The sequence below is a fragment of the Chelmon rostratus genome, chromosome 16 (assembly GCF_017976325.1).
Source record: "Chelmon rostratus isolate fCheRos1 chromosome 16, fCheRos1.pri, whole genome shotgun sequence".
In the NCBI taxonomy this organism is placed as follows: domain Eukaryota; kingdom Metazoa; phylum Chordata; class Actinopteri; order Chaetodontiformes; family Chaetodontidae; genus Chelmon; species Chelmon rostratus.
In genome coordinates, this window is record NC_055673.1 from 20,844,521 (window position 1) to 20,863,424 (window position 18,904).

General features: G+C 40.4%; 1 protein-coding gene across 4 annotated transcripts in view; it reads right to left on the reverse strand.

Annotated features, from left to right (window-relative positions):
- The window catches only part of trappc9 (trafficking protein particle complex subunit 9), a 192,751-nt gene that overhangs the window by 160,008 nt on the left and 13,839 nt on the right, over window positions 1-18,904 (reverse strand). For all 4 annotated transcript variants that reach the window (XM_041955416.1, XM_041955413.1, XM_041955415.1 and 1 more), the window contains 3 exons: window positions 17,975-18,191; window positions 12,863-13,006; window positions 3,215-3,341 (listed from right to left, as the gene is read on the reverse strand). In XM_041955416.1, coding sequence (XP_041811350.1) covers window positions 3,215-3,341; window positions 12,863-13,006; window positions 17,975-18,191 — 488 coding nt within the window. The remainder of the gene's footprint in view (window positions 1-3,214; window positions 3,342-12,862; window positions 13,007-17,974; window positions 18,192-18,904) is intronic.

The window sequence follows — 18,904 nt, forward strand, 5'->3', positions numbered from 1 at the left end:
GTCAAATATTTCACAATGTCATAAAACTTGTACTATATTATGTGTGTGTGTGTTTGCATTTGATGTTCTTTTTGTTTATTTGCTTTATTTTACTGCGTCATTTGAAATGCCTGCTTTTCTCTCGGTTTGCTTTCAGCTCTGCTTCCACAGCAGGGTGTGCAAAAGAAGCTACACTTACCTAATTATTTTCACAGTCAAAAGCTCTGAGACGTCGAAAGAAATCTGATGGAGCAATCCTCCTGCCTTGACAAGCTCGTTGTACAGTCTGAATGTTTTTTTCAGAAGCGACCAAAATGCATTTGGAACACCAGTTTTCACTGCAGAAGCCTGTCAATCAGTGTAAAATAAACAGATAGCTAGCTTCCCTTGGGTCCTTGTCCTAAGGCACAACTGTGTTGGACTCAAAGAACTTCATATTGTGTTTTATTAAACGGCACCATTCGAACAAGCCACTCACAATTACCCATACGAGTGACGTCAAATAATAATACTCAGTATCAACTATAACTCTGAATCCACTAAGTTTTTCTCCTTTGTCAACAATCATTGATTATATTAAAGCAATACTACCAACCAATCAGAGCACTGGCTCATAAATAATGACATTGTGTTCATGACCCCAAACCTTCATTACAGGTGGGTCATACAGCAGTTGCAAAATTTGACTGAATATACTTTGGGTCATCATGTGTTGTGTCTTCAATTTTTGTGGAAACCCAATATATAAATATAGATATACACTGCTCACAAAAATTAAAGGAGCACCTTAAAGAAACACATAAGATACATCAGATCAAAATATGAAGTTGGATATCTATACCAATAATGACAGGGCACTGTTTTAGGAACAAAAGGATGCCAAGTCTTTTAATGGAAATAAAAGTTTTCAGCTTACAGAGGGCGCAATTGTGTAGACACCGTAAAATCAGAGTGAAATGAAGATGTTAAGGGCTAGTCCATTTTTTCCAAAACTTAATTTTTGCCACTCAAAATGCTTTTCAGTATCTTGTGTGGCCCCCACGAGCTTGTATGCATGCTTGACAACGTCGCGGCATGCTCCTAATGAGACGACGGATGGCGTCTTGTGGCATTTCCTCCCAGATCTGTGTGAGGGCATCCCTGAGCTGTTGTACAGTCTGAGGAGCAACCTGGCGGCGCCTAATGGACCGAAACATAATGTCCCAGAGATGTTCTATTGGGTTTAAGTCAGGGGATCGTGAAGGCCATTCAATTGTTTCAATTCCTTCATCCTCCAGGTACTGCCTGCATACTCTTGCCACGTGAGGCCGGGCATTGTCGTGCATTAGGAGGAAACCAGGACCTACTGCACCAGCGTAGGGTCTGACAATGGGTTCAAGGATTTCATCTCGATACCTTATGGCAGTCAGAGCACCATTTCCTAGGCAGTAGAGGTCTGTGCGTCCCTCCATAGATATGCCTCCCCAGACCATCACTGACCCACCACCAAACCTGTCATGTTGAACGACGTTGCAGTCAGCATAGCGTTCTCCTTGTCTTCTCCAGACTCTTTCACGTCTATCACAGGTGCTCAGGGTGAACCTGCTCTCGTCTGTGAAAAGTACAGGGCGCCAGTGGCGGACTTGCCAATTCTGGTGTTCTTGAGCAAATGCCAGTCAAGCTCCACGGTGCTGGGCAGTGAGCACAGGGCCCACTACAGGACGTCGGGCCCTCAGGCCACCTTCATGAAGTCTGCTCCTGATTGTTTGGGTAGAGACATTCACACCAGTGGCCCTCTGGAGGTCATTCTGTAGGGCACGAGCAGTGCTCAGCCTGTTCCGCCTTGCACAAAGGAGCAGGTATCGGTCCTGCTGAGGGGTTGAGGACCTTCTACGGCCCTGTCCAGCTCTCCGAGAATAACCACCAGTCTCCTGAAATCTCCTCCATGTTCTGGAGATTGTGCTGGGAGACACATTAAACCTTCTTGCTGCAGCACGGGTGGATGTGCCATCCTGGAGAAGTTGGACAACCTGTGCAACTTCTGTAGGGTTAAGGAATCGCCTCATACTGCCAGTAGGGATATTTACGCAAGCCAAAATCAGCACGAGTGGAAAACCAGCCGAAAAAGATGAAGAGGGAGAAACTTGAAATGACCTCCACATGTAAAACCAGTCCTGTTTTGAGGGTTTTCTAATTGTTGCCACTGAAGTGCACCTGTTGTTTATTCCATGAACACCAATACAGCTGAAATTGATTAACGAGGCCCTCAGCTGCTTAACCAACCAGAAAAATATCAGACAGGTTTAATTCAATTCATGCCAGGGCCAATGAAAAAGGTGTTCCTTTAATTTTTGTGAGCAGTGTATATACCCAGCACCACTGCTGGGTGTGGTTGGGTGTGGTCAGAAATGTCATCTGTTGCACCTGTAACCAGACCTTGCAGTGATATCACCAGACTCACATTGGACTCGGATTCTGACATTCTATTACACAGGACTGGTATCAGGATCGGGGCAAAAAAAACCTAATCGGGACATCCTTATTAAAAACACATCAATGAGCCCCGCTGGGTGACATGTTGCTTCATTAACAGTGTAGTTTATTTAGAGCCGATTGCACATTCACCATCCTGCTGCAGAAAATACTCAATAAAGCACCCAAACTGTGGCTAAAAAGAGTCCCCAGCAAATATACTGCTTACTCCTGTCTGAACAAAGTTTTCTTACATCTATAGTGCCAAGCTGTTTTAGGAATTTATTAAGTTTGGGATTTTTTTTTTTTTGATAAAAGTATATAATTACAAACCATTTTGTAAGGTTTACTGTATGGATGCCACGGGATGGCATCGAGATAGAGACTTACACTGTTGGTTTTGGTCTTTTAATGGGATTTGTTGATAATATGAAATTCCATTTGAAATAATTCCAATTTTTTGATTGTCAACAATTTTAAAAGAGAACAAATTGCAATTTAGCCAATTTAAGAAAGGGGTTTTAATTAACATTGGCATGAAAGATTAATGGAGAGCCTAATTTCAAAGCAATTGACGCTAAAAGCACCAATCAAATATTCAGAGCTTTTTCATTTTTCAGTCTTTTTGCAGTAATGGCTAACTAACTGCCAAACTTTTAAGTGTCCATGGTATAATTATTCCAGTAGTAATAATCTAATTTGGATGATATTTTGTTGGCTAAAAAATGAAGCAAGCATGTGACAGGATGCATGAAAGTAACAACCACTCACACTCGTGTCTTACCGGACAATGGGGAGCTTTGTGAAGGGTACTGGAGGGAGCTTCAGGCCATCAGGAAGGGTGATGACCTCCATTCCACCTGGACACTTGGAGGTGTAGTTCTCCAGACTCTGGGTCACCTCTTTCTTCTCTACATATGTATATGCATAACAGTAGGAAGAGCGATGAGCACAGGGCATAAAGAAATCAGTAGAAACAATTATCCAAAAATCAGGCAGCAACAATTATAACAGCACTATTCCCTTCATCACTCCCCACACCTAGATGATCACTAGCACTGTCTCCACTGTACAGATTTAATCTTTGCACCTGATACGAATGAACCAGCCAGTAATGACCTGCGAGGTGTGTGTCTCTCTCAGCAGTAACAGCCCCAGCCTTCCGCTGAAATTGTAAGTTTTATTGTACCATCAATACCTTTTGAGGGAACATTACTGCTCACTCAGCCATACAGTTTTCTTTGGCTCTGTAAGTTTCATGAGTGTCCATCAAGGAGAGAAGGACTTTTACAGGGAAAGATTCCTTACAACTCTATAACCCTTCAAAGGACTACCCTATGAAGTCTTATTAGTGGCACGAGGCAACTCGGCACGAGACAGCCTCATATACATAGACAGGCACAACGCCGTTAGCATTAGCGCCGTTAGCTCTGCTAGCTCTATTAGAAATGTTAGCTATTAGCACCGTTAGCTCCGTAAGTGTTAGCTCTGTTAGCATTAGCTCCGTTAGCACTGTTAGCGCTGTTAGCATTAGCATCGTTAGCTCTGTTAGTAAAAGGAAACTTTGGATGATAATAGAGATGGTTCATTTCCATTAAATTCATTCATGTTTATTGATAAGGTTAATAAGACCAGCAGCCCCCTTGTGCCACTGTCAAAATTTCGGCGGCGCCGGAATTGTCTAGTTATTATTGCAAGTGTTTTGTAGTAATGTAAAGTGTTGAAGTGGTGCGTTTCTCCTGTTTGGATCATTCCACAGGTAAACAGGTTGATTGGTAACAGGTGATAGTATCATGATTGGGTATGAAAGGAGCATCCTGGAAAGGCTCAGTCGCTCACAAGCGAGGATGGAGCGAGGTTCACCACTTTGTGAACACATGATTGGATAAAGAATGTTTCTACATGGGCTCGGGAACACTTTGTAAAACTGGAAAGGGGATATAAAGTGAGATCAAGACGGATGGAGGAAGGAAGGAATCAGAAGGAATAAAATAGCAAGAGATGAATGGATGGTAGCTCAGCTGTCCTCCTGGCTGAAAGCTTTAATGATTGATGACATGTTTGTCCATTTTTCTTCTTGTTTGCCATGTGTGAGTGTTTACAGCGGCCGTGTGTTTGGGGTACTCCAGCACAGAAAACTGAACAGAGTTTGTGTGTTCAAAGAAAAAACTTTTGTTTTTTTTCATGTTCATCCTGCACCCAAAGCATTTTAGCCAAAGCCAAGAAGAGAACAGCATACTGAAAAAAAACTAAATGAAAAATACATAGTTCTTTCAATATGATTAATAAAATCAGCATGGATTAGAAAGTGAAAGTACAAGTTTGTCTTTTTTTAAACTAAGATCAAAGAAATGAAATAGCAAATAGCATTTTATCAGCTTTAGAAGAAGCTGTAATGTTTGTTTGGATTTATTGTTGATTGATAGCTAAGAAAAATAAAAAAGTACTAATTTTAAGGCAATGTATAATCAAGGCTTTAAAAAGTGTATACAAAATGTACACGCCAATGAATGGTTACGACTGAAAGTGTCACAGGTGTTAAATGTTACTGTGCAGTTTACAAATGGTGAGTGCAATTTGTAGCCTCTAAACTGTCATGCTCTCCTCCAAACAAAGTATTCCACAGATAACATGAGTTGCTCCCTCCCTGAAGTTGTGACATCAATGAGACTGCCACATTAATAGCGATTCAGTCTCTCCAGCCACACAATGCATCAGCTAGCATTATTGTAAACTAAAAGTTCAATTCTACCCTAAAGCCACGAAAGAGTAGGGCTGCTGTGATTGCCCAGTCTATTTTGTGTCTCTCTCTGTCTCGGTCTATAAATTCTGCATTCTCATTTATTACAGGTGCTGGTGATATGAACATGGCACTTGTTAATCAAATGCACGAAACTTCCACATAGTCCACTGCTTGTGCTGCTGTTGTTGACACTGCACTCTTGCTTCTGCATCGTTTTCTTCCTGCATCAGTCATTGGCCTTGATACTGTATCATCCCCAAATCATAACAAACAGTGGCTTGTCATAATAATCTGAATTATTTTCGCTGCTCTTATTCATAAGTGCTAACTGTATTTTATCAGTATATGCTTTACTGTATGGTATACTATATAATCCAATGAGTGTTTTTGAGTTCATTTAGAGGAAGACAGAGCCAAGGATTTGCATAGTGCATTTCTGTGTGGTGGTTTGCTAGCATCTGATTACCTAATAGCCTTACATTTTGTAAATGAACTCAGAAAAAGCTCCTATTTATTTGTAATTGTTAATATTAGCCTGCTTGACTATCAAGGTTCTGCAAAATAGGATGTATATATATATATATATATATATATATATATATATGTATGCATAGCCTATTAATTCATGTTTTTGCCTACAATTAGTAGAAGATGAATGTACATCTAAAATTTTGTGCATTTTAGACATCCTTTTTCCACACCAGTTAAAAATTCCTGGAACCGCTTGTTAGCACAGAGCTTATATGCATGTCACTGGTCATCTATGCAATGGCTTCAGTGTTTGTAGTGTGTTCAGTTGCAGTTTTCACCAAAAGCAAAATATTTGTTATGTATTTGTTCTGTTGTCCTTTGTCAGGACTTGTTCCTTGAGGTCAGCTTGATGTGTCAGGGCCCTTAGATAATCCAACCCGAGGGATTAAACTAGCAGAAACATTTATTTGACTTGTTTCTACCCTGCGTTTCAACAAGCTCCCTTCCCAAACAAACACAACAAAGCACATTGTTAGCGTGACAGCTGGAACATACTGTCCAGATAAGGAGAGAAACATTTTTACACTTAATGAACAGAAGGGAGAAAAGGTGAACTCTTAACACTTCATACGGTTCCCCAAACAAAAGGATCTCATCTCCAAGTGTCAACCGTCAAGAGGAAGAATAACAATCGAAGGCAGGATGAAAGGCAGCATGGGTAAAAGTTTGCACTGAATCCTCTTCTCTGTAAACTGAGCTTACATCACCTTGCTGAAAGACAGAAGAGTAGGAGCAACACATTTTGGAAATTTGCACCTTTTAAATCTGCCTTCATCCATCAAGTTTGTTTGCAGTTCTTCTTTCCTGGCACCCAATTTATCAATGCTGCATTTTCAAACAGCTTGACATGACCAAACAGTTGTTTCTGAATAAACAGTGAAATAACGCCTGTACCATACAAATTAGTGTGACAGTAATGAGAGGGCTCAGGTACTCTGACAGCATCTTTTGTACTTAGCTATTATTAATTCCTCCCAATTTGTCAGGATAGATCTAACGTAATTTGCAAAGCAGCAGGTGTCAATTGAGTTCGTTTGCAAGCTTAAGCTCCATGAAAAGTAATATAATATGAGGTGGGTTGGTGTGAGGGACAATCTGTGAAGGGCAAACAATGCACTGATTCATTTCGGATGAGGAACCAAAACCACAGTCTTTCAAGTAAGCTGTGATGCACAAAATGTTGTTTTTCTCTCCCTCTGCCTTACTTCTTTCTTGACATGTCTCCTCTCTGTTGTTTTCCCAAAAATGAGACATCAGAGCTGAAGTTTTACTGTTCTACAGAACATTTCTCTCTCTTGTTTCAGCTGGGCTCAAAGATATACATCTCTGTGTACGTGTGACTGCCTCTTCTTCAATTCGGTCATGCCTTATTTACTATACAGATGTTCATGTTGCTGCCAACTCCATTGGCTGGGTCTTAGTAGCTTGTGGTACCTACCAACTAACAACTAGTTTTAACCCATCAGGAGGAGGAGTTTCACCAGAAGAACCCAAAAGATAGACACTACTGATGTAATCTATTCCCCCAACAGGCTTAATAACCCACTAGGGGGAGTTGCAAAGGCAGAAGAAAGAACATTAAAAGCTTCATTCTTCTGCATTCTTCACTTAAAACAGGTCGACAACACAAGATATGGACGTCTCCTGCCCTATTTAGTCAGATGAGCAGTTTTAAATGTTGCATGGAGGAACAGTGCAAGCAGAAACTGCCTGAGTGAGGCATTAGATGAAGAGCTGCACACAACAGCCGTTACTGTGATTTGTGCAAACAGCACACGTCATCCAGGTAAACTGGTTGGTCATGGTGAGCGGTGGAAAAACACTCGCACATCGCTAGCATGGTCACAGCTGCCCGCAACCCAGCTCAGCACAAATACACCACATTGAAAAACAGCATAAGAAAATCCAGATCCCAGGTCTCTGTGTAACGAGCAGTGAGTGCTCAGGACGGTAGCTTAGCTGTGAGAGTACTTAAACTCTCCAAAGCAGGCATAATAATGGGCCATTTTCTGTTTGAATGGAAATGGCAAACAAGAAGCTGATGTCAGACTGAATAATGGACTGGTAACCAAATGGCAAATCAGGCAAAAATAACTGAAATTCTCAACAGGTTTATGGCCTTCGACTTGGGAAGCTTTGAAATGACACTGCTATCATTCTCTGGATTCTTTTCAAAGATTTTCACTATTTGATGAAATAAAAAAGCTCAACAGTACAGTTAAAGCGCTCTCACATTTCTATATTTGCTGTGCTTTAAGACTTAATAGACACTTCTGGGAAGAGGTGAGACTGGAGCCTCAAACACCTTAATGACAACGCAGACTATGAGAACATTTTCAAAGGGAGATTTATCAAATTATACTGCGAAATGAAAATTACTGACATAGCACAAACAGACACGTCAACTGTTTTATGAATAATTTAGAGTTCTCTGGCTGGTATTTCAAGCAAAAAAGCCAGCAGCAAAAAAAAAATTAATTATTAACTAAAAAAATACTGTAGGTGAAACATAAATCATCAAAACAATAAACACTACGGTTAAAACAAATAATCATTGTAGACTGGAAACTTAGCAACTGAAGGAGAGGCATCAATCTTTCTGATATGAAATTCACTATTTAAAGCGAGCAAAGTATATCAAACATATCCATCTCTATTTCTGTGACTTTCCAAAACTGTTGCATGCACTGCTGCGACACGTTGACTTTTTCCTGACCCAGAACACACCCGTCGAGTGTGTTTGCAAGGATGGGAGGGCAGGTAGTGCAAAATCACCAATGAGCAGCAATAAACTAAGGGCTGCAAATCTCCAGTATGTAATATACAGTGGACGTTATGATGGCAACAATGCCAATAAAGACATAGAAGGCATAGTTGGGGTTTTTTGAAGTGGGGTTGTATGAGGTACTTATCATTGTCAGTGTATTACCTACAGTAGATGGCGGTCATCATGGGCCTAGTTTGGACAAGCAGACAGGTGTGGGAAGCAAGTGGCTGCAGTGGCTGGGGCAGCAGCAACACACATTATAGCCACCTAAAATTATCAAAATCATTTGAAGTGTTTGCTATATCTACAATACTTCCACTGCTTTACCTCACTGTCAGACAGCCCTATTCAACAGGAAACTGAAGCCACATGCCCTCTTCAATTGGCAATCTGTATTGGCGACAAAAAAAACTGTACTCACTGGTTATTAATTATTATTACTGGTTATTAAAAATGGACATCATCTGTGCTTTGCATTAGTGCTGCATGTCACAACCTCTTCACAACCATATCAATTTAATTGAAGCGAGCCATATTTGCCAAATGATGCAACACTTTCATTGCAACGGCATGTCACGTTTTGTTTTGCTGAGAATCTAAGTGATATTTGGTTTCGGTTAGATTCTAGCTCTGGAGGATCGCTAATTGGTGGGTAGGGATAGTTTAACCACCATCAAATCATTGTAAATGATTTGTGTCTCCTGTGCCTGCTGGAGAAATTCTGGCCTATGGCCTATGAAAATAATGACGTTGGGCTGATAACACCTGCGCTCAACTTTTCCTGTGGACCATACGATATCAACGCCTTTGGTTTTCCCAGATGTTGGGAGCTACAGGGTTAAAAAGCTCTACATACAGCAACAACACCAATCACCACAGCCATTCAACAGTCTCAGTGCAGTTATCATACTAGCCAAAAGGCAACAACAGCTCAGATAAAGCAGGTCCAAACATAAACTTGTGACCACAGACAGGGATACAGTATGAGTGTTGACACGGGGATGGTATGCAGGCTCCATTCAGCTTTTCAATCATCTTACAGAATCGTGTGGCTTTAAATGCAGCACTCACATGATGGAGGCATGTGAAGCCACAATTCAGAGCCAGCGGGGCTTAATTGTAAATTGCACCGAGGCTGTACTGCGGTGGGGAAAATTATATCATAAAATACACCTCTTGAGAGACACCAGCACTAATTTAAAAGGCATCAAGGATAACATTGAGTTATGCCTTATACATTAAAGAAGCCAATCACTGCGAACATATGGGTTGAGAATTAAAAAGTACTGATGAATTACCAATGAAGGTCTTTCTCTATCATCCACTTCATATTTCAAACACTTTTTCTCATTTTCTATGCAGGATTCAAGGTTGTATTGATGTAAATGTGATTGTGTAGCATCCCTTGTCGTCATCCAGTTTAGAACAGATTTTGAGACTGAGATTTTTTTAAGCGCGTTTCATGTATTCTACAGCGAGCAGCTGTTTAAACAAGCGATAACTCATGACCTCTCCTCATCCACTCTGCTGCTCCTTCCTTTTTCACCTTATTGTTGTTTTTTTAATCTCACTCTGCCTTATCATGCGTCCCTCACTGATGCTATTCCTCGCAAGCTGTCCTGGAATCAGCCGTAATTAGCCCTGCCTGGTCACCTTGCCACAACCCAGAGGAAGCATTACCTTCAATTGTAGCACTGCTAAAAGGTAAAGGCTTTCATAAAACATCTGAGCTGTGTTTCGAATGATAGCAGCCAAGACTTGAAAAGGTGTAACTAGCATCACAGCAGCCATTACAAAAAAGAGAGAGAGAGAGAGAGAGAGAGAGAGAGATGTGGCTCCTGTGGGTTATGTGATGACATTAAAACAGAAAAAAAAAACAGATATCAGACATCCATCCTAAAAGCAATGTAGGCAGCGTAATCAATATTTGCAAAAATGAACAAGACTTAAGCAACCAACTCAAAAACGTGACCAGAAAGACAATATCTCGAGCTCTTTCAATCATCTCTTTCTATTTTCACTTCCCTTTCAATTAAACTCTTTTTTAATAGTAGCTCCAACAAATTGTAAAACTCCCGCACACAATCACATGCATATGCTTTGAATACCACCGTTTGTATTAGCAGTGTCATCAAAGACACAAATTCATTATCAGCGAAAATGTTACTGGCTCCACAAAGTAACATTTAATGACATCAGTCACTGTTGTGCTGTTTAAAATGATCACATTTTTTTCTTTCTGGATGGAACCAAGAGGATTCACTTTCAAAGCTCTGAAATCCAACACTGTGTCTACAGTTACAAATCACCTTCACCGCTCTTTTCTCATCACTTCACAGCAAGTGATCGCTTACATGATTATAGTGTAAAGGAGGTCAACAACCACGTAGCCCAAAAGCACCAGCAATATGAGGCACAGAGTTGTTAGGGCAGGCCAACCTCAACCTGCTGCTCATAACAGAATCATGCAAGTACAAGTGTGGAATATAAACTTCCAGCATACAAAGAGTCTTTCAATTACCTCAAAATGAACATTTCATGACATGGAAAACAAAAACCAATGTATTTATATGGCAACAGCATTGATTCTCCTTGTTTCAGAGATTGCAGAGAAGTATTATGAATTTTTTTAACCTCAAACTTATTTCCAGGAGGCATAAGTGGAGACTTTTTAATTAAGTGTTGTTTTCTAAGTTCTCAAATATTTCTAAATCCCTCATTTATCAGCTTTAATATACTTTGTAGTTGCTAGTTGTCTCTTTATCTTAGCTTTTACATTTTTAGATACTTCCAATGTGTTTTCCTTGTATGCCACACATTCAGGGAAAAATACAATATCACTGCACAGAAGGAAGCATGCAGCTACTCCCCTGGCCCTAGTCTAACATTGTACCCTCGAGGGGTTAACCAACACTGCTAGTTAACATTACAGCAAAGCCAGGGAGGACGCCATTGAGTTTACATCCTGCACAGTCACAAGCACAAGCCACTTATCCATGAGTAGATGCTCCTTCTGTGCAGAGATATGGCTGGCAGGTGTAGTTAGGTCAACAGAAAATAGTTCCTACATCAAACTGCTTACAACAAGATCTGCGGATTGTCTTGAGTTAACAGGTCCAAGATTTCTGGGAAAAGACATTGCTGTTGACTTTTTCCAATTTTTTTTTTTGCCGGAAGCAACACAAGCCAAGTGACATCTGCTTCCATTATATTGGAGAGAAGGCAGACATCTCTAGCATCTCTAACCTCCAGTGCTCGGAAACTCACACCAAACAATGCAGATGGATAAACAGCACTAGAGGTACTTTTCTCATCATTTAATTTCATTTTAAAGTTTTATTTCTTGAAAACACATAGTGAGCGTGATGACTGCTGACAATGCCTGCATATATTATATTAATTACTCAACAGCTGTATGCAGAGTACCTGAATTAAACAGTTTAGTCCACTTATTTGTAATCTCTACGCCTTCAGCGTGTGCACAGTAATTGCACGTAGAACAGAGCCTGTTGGCAACTGTTAACAGAGCCGTTCCTCGCCCAACTCTATTCTACGTGTGACATATGCACGCACAAATCCCAAGACACGTCAATGGGGACTTATTCCCCTAGAGCAACCTACAATAAGCTTTCTGACATTTTTAATATCACACTGCAGACAGGAGCAGAGGCAATCTAAGGGGGGTACTCAAACTGCAGGAGACAGCACTCTGGCCCCAAAAAGTTACACTAAGTAAATATGAAACGTAGTTTTATTGTAGAAACACACACAAAAGAACTCAGCTTACAAGGGCAGTGTTTTCAGTAAGAAATGTAGTAATTACATCATTTGGTAGTGTTTTTCTAGCCCTTGATGTATGTAAGGCTGTAGAGAGTAATATTATTCCAGCAGGACTGTTTCTAAGAACACTTTGTATAAGCCGCTGCAGAATTCCCTTTGCTGATGTTTAATATTTTACGCTGTAAGCTTGCTTGATCTTGTTCATACCTCGTCTCCTTCTTCTCCCTCTCTCCCGCCCTCCATTCTCATGCTCCGTGGCCAACCAAGGATTACGCTGGCCTCTATTGTGTGGCCAGTGGAGCGTCTGACTCACACTGCTTCAGTAAAAACCCTATCTCCTGGCTGCACAGGATTTCTGGTCAGAGCACAATGTTGCACTCCCGCCAAGAAAAAGCTGGCTTTGTTGTGCATCGCATACTATTAAGCACAAGGTATAATGCCGCAATCAGCAAAGGCCAGGGTGGCCGCTTCTACATTTTATTTATTCTTCATTTTTTGAAGGCTGGGCATGAAGCTGGAAGCACCTCGCAAGGTTTAAATGCTACAATGAAGATGGAAGTGTAATCTCACCGCTTTTCAAGCCTCTTTCTGAGAGTTTATTGTGAGCTGACCTTGATCAGACAGGAAGTCCAGCATGGTTTGGAGGAGGAAGGACAGGTGGCGAACAGACAGGCCGGGGTTGCCCATGCGACGGGAGGCGTAGACCAGTTCATGGAGGAGGCGCATTTGAACGGCAGCCCAGCCTCGGTGGGTACCTGGGAGAGAGACGACACAATTCACATCCACATTCACATTCACATTCACGAGGCTCGTTGCTGACATCTAATGTTACACGGCTGTCATATCAGATTAGTACAGATGCATCAATTCATTGATGAACATCATTTGTATTTAATGATGTCAAATGATGATATGGCCTGTTTTTATTAATAAAGGATTGTTAGCACAGAGCAGAGCAGAAGCAATTTGTCAATTCATTAATTCGTCAGACAAAAAAAACATCTGAAACTATTATGATTCCAAGCAAAAATAAAAAAAACATTGCTTCGCTCCGGTTTGTCAGATGGATCTGTTTTTTTTCTTGGTGTCCTGTGACATTACACAACTTATTTTTAGGTTGTGGACTGTTAATTTACACTCCATATTTTTGAAGCCCATTTTTCACTATTTTCTGACATTGTTTTGATTCAAACAAATAACGCAAGAAACACATGCAAATAAATAATAAATACAAAAAAAATAATTAATAGCTGCAGGAATCTGTAGTTGGAACCCGCTCTCTTATCAAAGAAGCTTTGCTTTACCAATCTAAATTTTACAGAATAAACTGTCAACATTAACTAGAGCTGGGTTATTATCATTTATCAACTTTTAGCAAAATCATTGTGGCAATAAGATCATATTTCTTTATCATTTCAATTCTGATTCAATAAATGACTCCAAGTTATGTTTTACACATGAGAAATGCTATCTGATGTCAGAATAACAACAGAACACAGATCAGTTCATATTCAGTCAAGTGATAATCATTTTAGCCATATCTCCAGGCACACATACACAATAAGTACTAATAATTACTGTTAATGTATTCAGTGACAAACATTAACAGTTTAAGCTGTTCAACAAGTGTGTGACAAATCTGCATAAGTCTGTGTTTAGCATGCTCACGCACAAAAGGCCACACATAAATACATCCAACTCAAGTCTTTTCAGTAGTAGAAAAGTATCCCCATTGCAGACCATCACATGTGCTCCAGCATGGTGCTAACTTAGCCAGAGTTGTTTTCTCTGCAGAGCTCCTCAAGACATCTTAATAGCATTCCAGCCTGACACCAACTGTTACATAAGACCCTCAGCCCCCTACGAGATCCCTGCTCCACTCCCAGCTGTCGACTGTTGACTCATTAAGTGGGAAAGAAAACTAGAGGAAAGATATGCTGGGGAGGCCGTGGAGGCCGGAGGGAGAGTGGATATTTGGTAAACACTCCTTCCTTTCCTCAGCTTAAACACCACTTCCAATGACATCAAATCATGCCTGTGATGCTTTTCAGTTATCAGCATTTTTCTGCTGTGGTTATTATTCATCCTGACTTCTTCTGCCATCTGAACAAACTGTAAATGCAATTCCTTCATAAGCAATTTTTTCTGTCGTGAAACTGCACCCACTAAGCAGTCTAAAAATAGCTGACTTCCACCTGTCTGCCAAAACCAGCGCTTATCTGGGGAACAGTAATCCAAAGGACACTTGGGATTTTCTGAGAATGTCGCTCTCGCTCAAACATGAAAAATTACTTCATTTGTGGTATTTCCAGACTTGAACTGGAGGTGTCTGGCAATCCATTTCACACACCACCAAGATAATGAGTGTGGTGCCACGGCCAAGCAGTCGCACTGTCATGCAAAACCTGACTCAAAAGGTGACGTACCTTCAGGCTGCCTGACTGAAACTAGAGAAATTTTCTACTGTGCAGGGCCATGAGACGCCACATACCACCATTATTCTCCTCAATATCAAACATGTAAATGACAAAAAAATGAATTTCTGCAACAGCTGGACAAACGTGGAGAACAGCCTCTATGATCGCGATTCAGAAAACAGTTTGGACGCTGTGTAAAACTAAAATAAAAACAGAATGCAATCATTTGCAAACAAACTTTTTAGAATCAGGGTTGGATGTAAGAGGAAGAAAGACGACAGAAAACAACAGAGTGTCCATTTCTGGTGACGGGGGAAGTCGTGCAAAAGGGCCTGTGACCCACTTAAAAAGCCATTTGTTCCACTGTATCTCAGGGCACAGCAGCCTTATTGGAATGCACCATTGATCCCCATTTTCTTTCTCACTTGAACTTGCCTCTCCAGCTTATTGCTTCATAAACTCCCACCTGATCCCTTCTGCCAAAACACGTACAACTGTCATTCCCTGCTTTCCCATCAGTGCGGTGGGGATTCAGAGCGGACTGAGTCTTTCCAGGATGCTCCTTTCATACCCAATCACCTGTTACCAATCCACCTGTTCACCTGTGGAATGATCCAAACAGGTGTTTTTGGATTATTCCACAACTTTCCCAGTCTGTTGTTGCTCCTGTCCCAACTGGTTTGATACATGTTGCTGCATCAAATTCAGAATAAGCAGATATTTACAAAAATCAATGAAGCTGATGAGGTCACTCATTAAACATATTGTCTTTGTACTGTTTTCAATTGAGTCAAAAAAGATTAGCAATTATCCCATTGTGTTTGATTTATGTTTTACACAGTGTCCCAACTTGGAATTGGGTTTGTTTAAATATATTCATAGATTTTATTTAACTCGAAGGAAATGTTTCATTTCCAGTTCTAACTGTGTGTGATATTCATTTGGCCCATGGTGAACTTGCCAACATATAAAGTCTTTTTGGTTACATGTGTTATATTCTATTAATGGACCTACAGTCGATTTTTTCCCCAATGTTTTAATTTTAAATTATGAGTCACTAATTAGCTATGCTGTATGCCATTATATTTTTACTGACAGCTGTCACAAATTGACAAGCAAGGCATTTAATTACGGCTGTCTTGTTCATGCCAATATGCAGATGAGGATTTTGTGTAAAGCTGCACAAGCGTATTGTAGAAATTTGGATTGAAGGATGACACACACACTCAAAAGCTGCTCCAGAAATAACTTTAAAAAGTGTCTTGAAAATGTCCCTTGAATGAACAAAATGCAGAGGTCAATCAAACCTTTTAGTCTGCCATAATCCTGCAACTGAGAAATCCAGCGCTCAATAACTGAAAGAGGGCTTCTTTTTAGCATTGGCCATTAGTCAGAACTTGGAGATTCATCTTAAGATTTGGCAGTTTTCCATTTACAAATGTTACAAAATTGCACTTGTACATTAGCAGTAATGTACTGTTGTAGAATCTGAGATGGAAATGCAGAGCGGTAACAGTTAAAGTATGTTAAACACCATCTAAAAGAACCCATCACAGTCAACAGACAAACATTTTACCTCAATCTGCAGCCTGCTCATATGAACTGTTTTTAAAGGAAAGCAAGCCAGAGATAAACAGCACATCTGATAAAAATCCCCTCATAGTGTTCCTTGAATAATGATCATAAGAGCAAATATGGCCTTCCCTGAGCCTCTGTTTACTGTGGACTCTGTCTTTTGTGTTGCCAACGCTTGCCATTGAGTGGCTGCAATGAGCAAGGGTCAATAGTCTGTAGAACTAAGAGGTTTATCATGAGGACCTTACCACAGAGTGTACAAAAGCCCGGGTCAGGTCTCAATTGTGGCTCTTTTTGAGCAAAGTGGTGGCTTGAATGTAGAACACCCTGAAGGAGCACTCTTGAAAAGACAGCAGAGCTGGAGGTGGAATGAAGCGGTGCTATTCATTTCCTTTATCTATTAAATATGTGTTTACAATGCCGACACTCACATAGTCTGGCTCATGCGAGAGCGTGCTGCTTTCAGTGTTTGAAAAAGGTTAACTCAGTGGGATTTACTCCTTTTTCACTGATGTAAAGCCAACACTACCTAACTTGTGACCCTTAAAAAAATAAATAGATCTAACTGTGACAGCAGACCAGTCCCACCGTTTGACTGATTCTGTTCGACTTCTTCATTGCCGCTGTTGCCACCATGTTCAAAAGGACCGAACAAAGAACCTCTCTTCATGTTCAGAGCAAATAGCTGATAAAGGTGCTGATTTGTATTATATATAAGACAATGATCCAATTCTTTAATAAGAAGTTTGGGCCACTGATCAAAAATGTGCCAACAAGCCGGATGTAGTGAAAGCATATTGGCTTCACAGTAAAGCACAACAGAAGCTTTTTGGCCTTAATGAAAAAATCAATATACAGGATCATATTTGCTTAAACAATTAATATCCGGTACACATACTTTCTATACCATCGCCTTTTGATTTTATGCTGTTGTGTTTGCATGTGTCCCAAATCTAAACTTAACACATCACATTGAAAATGTGCCCCTCCACTGTATGAACAACACAACGAGAACGATGCATCTGTTGGCGCAAAACACACATTTTGTTGCATGTTTTACGCTCATGTCCAGCTCTGACCCTGAAAAAGTGTCGTGCTGCTGTACCGTAAAGGCTGCAATGTGGTTGACGTGCTGCACTTTCTCTTCTTTCAACAGTTCAGGGCCTCGTTTCCCAAAAGCATCTTAAGGTAAAGACGGTCGTAAAATCTATCTCACCAATGATCTTAAGCTTTAGAGGTGGCTCCCAAAAGCGTTGTAACTGAGGACACACACCGGCGTTAAGAAGCTGTAAGTGCTGGTTTGGGAAACGTGTAAAATTTAAGAGTGTTCGTAGAAACGCTCGCAGAAAATACACTTAACCTCCGAGATCGATCGTCATCTGGACACACAGCCTTTAGATGTTAAACCTTAGGTTCCTGATGATGATGATTCTTGATGATGATTCAAATAATGTCAGGTTCCAGCCAGCATTGTGAATATGATTAGCTTTTTTTCTATTTGTTGTATTATTGCTAAAGGGATATTTTTGGGTTTTAAACTATAAATCGCTTACCTTTGGCTTTCTTTCCCACAATTTTTGGATGTTTTATAATTAAACAATACATCAATTAATTAGAAAAAAAAATCAATAATGAAAGTAATTGTTAGTTGCAGCCCTGAAGCATGTTGATTTAACTTATCTTGACACTTCCAGATAATCCAAGACGTCTACTCCGAATGTCCTAGTTTACCTTTGCTGAAGTCCTTGGGATCAAGTGACAGGCTGTATCCAGGCAACGTCTCCAGCAGCAGCTTGTAGCAGGCCCTCCAGCCAGGCTCTGGGATGGTGGGAGCCACACACTGCATGGCTGCAACGCGCTTGAAGAATGCAGACTTGCGATGGAAGCCGATCAGTTCGTAGAGCTCGGACAGGATACTGTAGCGTTGGATCTTCTCCTCCTCTGAGAGCTGCAGTTATGGAGGAAACATTAAAGCAGCCCTCCATGCAAAACTGTGTTTTGCTTATTGTTACTTGTTACACTTGGATGATTGAGCTTCACTGTGCAAAATAATGTATGCGCAGAGTTTGTTTTCACATTTCACATTTATTTTGAAGGCTGAGCGACTCTCTGTCCTTAATTGAAATCTGTTTGACAGGTGTGTAATGTGGGAGCTTGAAATCTCCACTGCACATATATTAAGAAAGGACGTTCCAGAGACATCTTATGTCTAAAAGTTGAGCTTCTAATGTGAACAATATTTGCAAATCCATAGACTAGACTGGGTTTTTCAATGAGGGAGAAGGAGTAGATGTGATTTTATGAATTTTAAAAAGGTAATTTAACTTTTTGATATTCTTCAAAGCAGAGATTTTTCATATATCTTCCAACATGCCTGGAGGGGATCTTTAACCAACCAAACTATTTGTTCGCATATCGGGTGTATGTATGTAGAGTAAAACTTTAATGGCCTTGAGAGTCATGGAATATTAAATACAACTATGAAAAAAAATTAATGAAAATGGGAATCCATGCAAAATATACATACAGACACAAATAAACAGAAGTATACGTGTTAGCACCAACATCACTGTTGGCATCAGGCCTTCATGCACTAATTATGGTATCATATCAAGTATGTCAAGCCAGGAGAAAAGGAGCTTAAATGGCTGAACTCAAAGG